The 6,642-nt window shown below is 37.6% G+C and overlaps 1 protein-coding gene across 2 annotated transcripts; it reads left to right on the forward strand.

Moving 5' to 3' along the window:
• The first annotated feature begins 1,240 nt into the window (after positions 1 to 1,240).
• On the forward strand, positions 1,241 to 5,758 carry LOC110777937 (potassium transporter 1-like). 2 transcript variants are annotated; one of them, XR_002530618.2, is made up of 6 exons: positions 1,241 to 1,591; positions 1,684 to 1,822; positions 3,089 to 3,196; positions 4,156 to 4,339; positions 5,234 to 5,284; positions 5,425 to 5,758. XR_002530618.2 is itself a non-coding variant. In XM_056843585.1 (4 exons), exons 2-4 carry the CDS (start codon positions 4,222 to 4,224, stop codon positions 5,538 to 5,540), a joined length of 285 nt encoding a protein of 94 aa, XP_056699563.1. In that variant the 5' UTR covers positions 3,869 to 4,018; positions 4,156 to 4,221; the 3' UTR covers positions 5,541 to 5,758. The 2 variants fall into 2 exon arrangements, 1 of the variants encoding a protein (XP_056699563.1); XM_056843585.1 differs by lacking the exons at positions 1,241 to 1,591; positions 1,684 to 1,822; positions 3,089 to 3,196 and adding an exon at positions 3,869 to 4,018.
• The last annotated feature ends 884 nt before the right edge of the window (positions 5,759 to 6,642 follow it).

Consider the following 6,642-nt stretch of genomic DNA (forward strand, 5'->3'; position numbering starts at 1 on the left):
TTTTGCGTGCTTGCCCAATAACGTCCTTTGTGCGTTATGCAGCGTCGTGGGATCCGTTACAGGTCGTCCTGGGCGTCGCTTATTTTTGTGGCGATCGCCCGGGATTGCGGGACACGTATTTAGGTATAACTCTTTGGCCAATTGGTGTTTATGAATGTTTGGGCAATTTTTAGGGTCGTTGGTTTTCTAGCGTTATTTGTCACACACAATCACAACACAATTACGTAATTCGCTACACATAACTAACATTACAACATGAAGCAAAAATAATATGTCACGTAGTTTATGATAGGCTTCTATGGGTAATATTTGCGTCGGCTTGGTACCACTTCTATCGTAGATCCAACACATGCCCCGGTCGAGGTAGTGCATTCAACAGACGAATTTCGTCCCAAGAGGCCAATCACGATGTAAGCCAAGGGCGCATGCACCAATGAGAGGGACCTTAGTGGGCGAGCGATTGGGTTTGGGATGGGTTTACTACTAGCGAAAAGTGCCGAGTGGACAACATTCGAAGCGTATGCACCCACCGGTTGGCGATGGGGTATCCTTAGTCCCAACTCCCGAGATGAAACATGCCAAGGGAGCCGAGATTCGTTATGTGGTTCTGTCCGTTCACATTAATATGCTGATTTTCAGGTCGTCCCAACTTGATAAGGAAATAAACGCGGAGTAGGATCGTTTCACCCTTCGGCTATTTTGATTACCTACGAGCACGAGTATTTCATTAACGTTCCCCAGTGGAGTCGCCACTGTGAGGGGGTCGAAAAAGCACGAGGCTAATGCATGACCTCGTCCCTTGTGGGCGTGGCGTTGTCAGATCAAGTGTAGTTAGATTTCCTGTGAGTTTACACCCAATCGACTAGTAATATAGGAGTCACCATTCAGGTTTTAACGACAATGAGAAAAACTGACAAAACCCGGTTATCGTGACATAAAGGGAGTGCAATTATGTTCGACCACGACGGCCATAGGTTCCCTTGTGATCCCTGGTGTGGGGATCGCTCAACGTACACCCGCAAGGCAGAGATTGATGGTTCGGGGGACTGTAACTACCGAGAGGAGTGCTCATCGATAACTCCAGACATTAGTAGAAAAAACTCCATTTGCAACCCCTCAGTTACAACTCTCCCTCGTTGAACTCGCTGCGATTTCTTATAGTCAACGCGGGTCAATGAATTAAATGAGAAATTTGCAACTATCTTTCCTACGTATACGCTGCGATAATTAAAATTAAAATTAAAATAAAAAATTGCAGCGCGTTGAATAACCCTTTGCTGCGAGAAATTCAGATCTAGAATCCCTTAATTCTTCTCTCACGATCTCTCACTCTAATTCTCTCCCCCATTCCATAATCTTCCAAGATCTAAATTTTGTTCAATTCTACACTTTGATTAGTAATCGTTCAAGGCCGACTTTTGATCAAGATTTTGGTGGAGGAATACATCATAGAGATTGTCGACCAGAGAATTGAAATCGAAAAATCAAATCTGAGAAGTTGGATAACAAATAGTTGTTTCATTTCTCAAAACTGGAAGATAGAAGTTCTCGGCCGACGAGGTGACTGATTTTCTTCAACCTACTCCGAACTGTAAGTCCTTAGATCTTCTGATTTTTAATCTTTAGCTTTACATAATTTTTTGGTAATTTTGATAATTTATTATCTGTGCATTATTTTGACAGATCTACTTGATTTCCCTGAACGCTAATCACTGGAGAACGACAAGTATGAGGAAGAAGAAGTGTGGACATCAACAAGATCTTCGAGGGCGAGTTTCTTGATGTTTACGGTGTCGCCGCTATCAAAGATCCTAACTCCCAGGTTTTTTTGTTTTTCTCTATCAAAGATACTTGGAGAACGACAAGTATGAAGAAGATTCGTTGATTTAATTGCTGAATTGTTGGTGATTTATTGTTCTTCGTTTTGCTTGTTAATTTGATGAAAATCTGGTGGGTTCAGTTAATTTACAAAATGCAATTTAAAACAAAAATCTACAACTAAGTCGAAATCCTTCTTCATGATATGGGGAAAACCCTATGTTAAACTGATTCGGGTCATTTTAGGGTTTAATTTGTTGTTATTTAGGTCAATTTGTTGAATTTTTGGTCAAATTGGTTTGGGTTCTTGAATTTCTTATCTTTTTGAAGGAGATAGTCTTCATCTAGTGTGTCAGTCATGTGGTGGTATGTGGGGAAGGGCTGGAGGGGGAAGATGAGAAGGAGATAGAGGCTGAGAGATACACGAAAGAGGAGGGAGGGTGCAGGGTAAGGGGTGTTGTATCGGTTGATATGGGAATGCAGAAGGTGTTTCAGGAGGGAAGAAGATGGTGGATTTTTGACCTTCTGCGGCTCGATGGAAATCGAGATGTTGTTAGCATCAAACATCAGAAATCCCTCTAGAGCCGTGATCCTTTCTAACCCCATACAACTCCCATACAACTAGTGAGTCATTACAACTAGTAAGGAATCATCTGATTTGCTGCTGATTTGTTGCTCTATTGTACTGAGTTCTGAACTGATTTGCTGCTGATTTGTTGCTCTATTGTACTGAGTTCTGAACTGATGTGCTATTCTGCTAGCTTTTCCTAACCTGATTTCATGTAACTAAGCTGAGCTGATCTTATTTTTGCTAGTTTTAAGGAGTTTGTTATTGCTTGTTAGTTGGGATTGCTGAATTATCTGTGTAAAAGATTGGGATTGCTGAATTGTCTTCGTAAGGTTTGGGATTACTGAATTTATGGTTTCTGCCTTCCTCTGGTCCGCATATTTTTATAATTTGGAATAGTTTTTCATCTTACGATGTACATATTGAGCTTTTGATGCTATGGATGAGATTACTGCATCCTTTTCAGTTGCTTTCAACCCTACTGGAACCAAGTATATACCATCATATGCTTGGAGAATTCTTTGTTGTCCTTTTCTGATTTTTACTTTCATGTATTTGTATCTTGTCAAATAACAAGTGTTGAACACCATCTAATTCGAGGACTATACCTGAATTGTGTGCAATGTTTACATGATTTGGCAGAAATGATTGAGCGGTTTGTCTTATTCTCATCTTTTCTCATGTTACTCAATTCCTTCGCAGTATATTTGCTGGGTACAACAAAACACTGAGGGTGTTTGATGTACATCGCCGTGGCGGAGATTTTAAACAACATTCAACTCTTCAAGGATCCAAAGAAAGGGCAGTCTGGTATAGCATTCTGCCTTTTCACATAATTGCACAACTTTTGCGAAGGTTTTTTTTTATTGTTTTAGAAGTTTGTTCAAGCTAAATTTTAGTTCAGGGCTTAAAAGAAGAGTCTTGGTGGTTGATAAGAAAAATATTCTGAATGTTTAAACTTCAAATACAGTCACAATGTATTGCACTAATAGCAACCAGAATGGAATCATGAATGTTTTGTATAAATGTACCCGTAGTAGGAGGTGATGGTTGTGTTTTTGTATAACTATCTTATTATTTTCCTTTTTGTGTTGGCACTTTGCATTTTACATTGTTCTATAATCTTAAGGTAAATCTTATAAGTGTTTATATTAAAATTCTTTTTTCTGCTGGACCAGACTCATATTCACTACATGATTAGTTGAGATAATTTTGTTCTGCCAAGCTTATTCAACTCAATAACCTATTTAATTAAACTCCTCCTTGCTTCTCATTTTGGCTTCAATAAAGAATCTTGTCTAATTCATTGTCTTCCTAGGGCCTCTCTCTATGGGTGCTTTAACCCGTTTATATATCAATGCAAAGAACAGATCTAGTTTAATTTGAACAATGATAGATTATATTTCTACTATGTTGTAAATCTTATTTGTTGATGTACTGATGTGAAATTTGAGCATAACATGAAACAAATTGTTTCACAAGGTTTCAGTAGAATAAACCAATAAGAGTAGTATAGCTATTGACCAGGAAGAATCAGGTTTAGACTCTACAGAGTGCCAAGTGGTTCTGGTTGCTTATGGTCAACGCAGGTCAATGAATAAATGAGGGCTAGAAATGCAAGCCTCAACTTTGGTATGTGTTGAATCTTGAATGTTTGGCTATCATAAATTCGTAGCCTTTTAGCAAGCATTAGGAAAGAGTACTGGGAGGGTTATGGGTCCTGCAGCTTACCGCTATGATCTAATTAAGACATTGTATTTGTTCTTCAGGTTTCATGAGCTGAAGGCTACACAGTTCCTCCTGATTTCATCCTGCTTACTCTACCAAGCTTTCCCATGGCAGTGCTGGAAGCTGAGTTAAAGTTGCCTACAGATTCATATACCGCCAACCTTGTAATAAACGAGGGAGAGTCTGTGTATGATTATTGTTGGTACCCTTACATGTCTGCTTCAGGTATGTACTACATGCCTTTAACCTTCTTTTGTGTTCACATATATGTAACTGTTTAATTTTTTATTTTTTCTTTTACATGAAGTATACGAATGCAAATCAAAACTAGTTTCCTCCCTCGTTGATCATAATCATATTGATGTAGTGATTATGAACCAATATAATGTAACTATTTCTTCCAGAAATTAATTTGAGAAAAACATGGAGATTAGTGTATTTTGGTTAAAGTTAGGAGAAAATTAGGTAGTTTATTGCATTCTTAGACTAACTTTCCATATTATATGACTTTTACTGAGAGGAAATTGTGGGGTTGCTCATATTTTAATTAGGCCCTTTTTATTCTTCACATGTTTGCAATGAATTCGAGTTATTTTTTGTGTTTAAAACAGACTTTTGCTGATTGTAATTGAATTAAAGTTCATTTTTTATTATTCTCTAGTGTTTTTTGTATGTGCAGTACAATTGATTAAAGCTGAATTTTAAGAATCAAAATACGTAGCAGTATTTACGGATTAAAACTGATATTCACTAGCATAGTCGTGTATTATTGGATGCAATTTTACTCTCTATACACAAACATATTTACCATTGTCACACTGGTATAGTCGTGTCATTACTAGAACTCGTTGTATGTTAGCAATGCCTAAAACCAGCATCGTTATACCCAATTTCTTTTATAGGATGTTCATTATGACATTATACCACCAAGCTTTGAGCAATAGTTTTCATTCTATCTACTAAAGTAATTTACTATCTGCTAGTCTTACATATCACAGTCTGAAAAGCCCGAACAAAGTAAACAATAGTGAGACCTGTTTCTTTGTCCATTTTTTGTGATCATACTGCATTATGTTAACTCATTTGATGATCATCTAAGCATATCATATATTCTTCCAGTTCTTTCGGCAGTGTCTGGAGTTCGTCTAAAATTCACGGGACTTCATGAAAGTAAGTTCTACTTCGTCCACAAATCAAAGGGGAAAAAAGGAAGAAAGAGAGGCATTACTAAAGTGTTTTAGAAACATGAAACTCAGCTGCAATGAAATTTACAATGCTTTTTGTCTGACAAATAATATCTTATTTTGCAGATTATGTCGTTGTGGTTTCCTGCATCATTTTGGTAGTCCTGTTTTCTCTCCAACATCATGGAACACATAGGGTTTCTTTCATGTTTGGACCAATTGTTTTAGCATGGCTCCTTTGAATCAGCAGCATCAGTGTTTATAATGTTATAAGGTGGTCATTTTGTGTTTATTGATTAAGTCAAGTACTGAATATTGTTCATCTGATTGTTTTAATTAGGATAGAAATGTTGATGTAATATGTAGATTGATTGAATATCAATTGTTGGTTTGGCTTAGAATGTGATGGTGGTTTGGTGTTTATTGCTATAATCAAGTGGTAGATGGTGGGTGTATTGCATTTGGTTGTTTCACTAGGGATTAGTCTGGCAATGGATTCTTCTAATTTTTTTTTTGTAAAATAAATGTACTATTTGCAGCGCGCATTGTTAAGTGAATGCTGCAAATAGTGTCAGAAATGTGGCTTTGAAACCTCTTTTTGCAGCGCTTGGGTACTGCAAAGGCTGTAAAAAATGGACATTTTGTAGCGCGTGTGAACCACCAGGCGCTGCAATTAATGGTTTTTTGCAGCGTTTTTGTTCGCTGCAAATACAAATCCACTATTTGCAGCCATCACAATTGCAGCGCTCAAAAACGCTGCAAAAAGCCCCTTTTAGGCGCGCTGCAAATGTCATTTTTTCTACTAGTGAGAGGCAGGTTATCCTTACTAGCTCAGCATAAATAATTGAAGGGACATGCGTTTAAACTTTTAAACTTTTCTGAATTGATTTTAGCAATATGCAACACATAATACTAAATCGATCGTGATTATCTTATTTAGATTGATTTAAGGTACCTAGCATGATAATTCAATTGTTCAAGGTATTATCTTTATTAGGCGTGATAAATCAATCAAATTAATAGTTTAACAATTTTATAAACGGGTGATGAAAACGATTAAATCATGCGAAGGGACACATTACGATGCACCCTTGAGAGGTGCGTCACGGTTCTCAGAAAACTAACCACTTGGCTTTGCTATTTCTCCTTTTATTTAACGAATCTCGGGTTTCTAAGCAGTGTTCCAGTATTTAGGCGTAAATCATCAGCTACAAGGGACAGGATACGTTCTGTTCGACTTTTGGGTCGATTGCGACAGAACGCGTGATCAATTTCGCAGCGTGAGGCTTAGGCTTAGGGTTGGAGTCAATACTCAGATTATGAATTGTGTGTTGTGTTCACGTC

This window comes from Spinacia oleracea, chromosome 4 (assembly GCF_020520425.1).
Source record: "Spinacia oleracea cultivar Varoflay chromosome 4, BTI_SOV_V1, whole genome shotgun sequence".
Classification (NCBI taxonomy): Eukaryota; Viridiplantae; Streptophyta; class Magnoliopsida; order Caryophyllales; family Amaranthaceae; genus Spinacia; species Spinacia oleracea.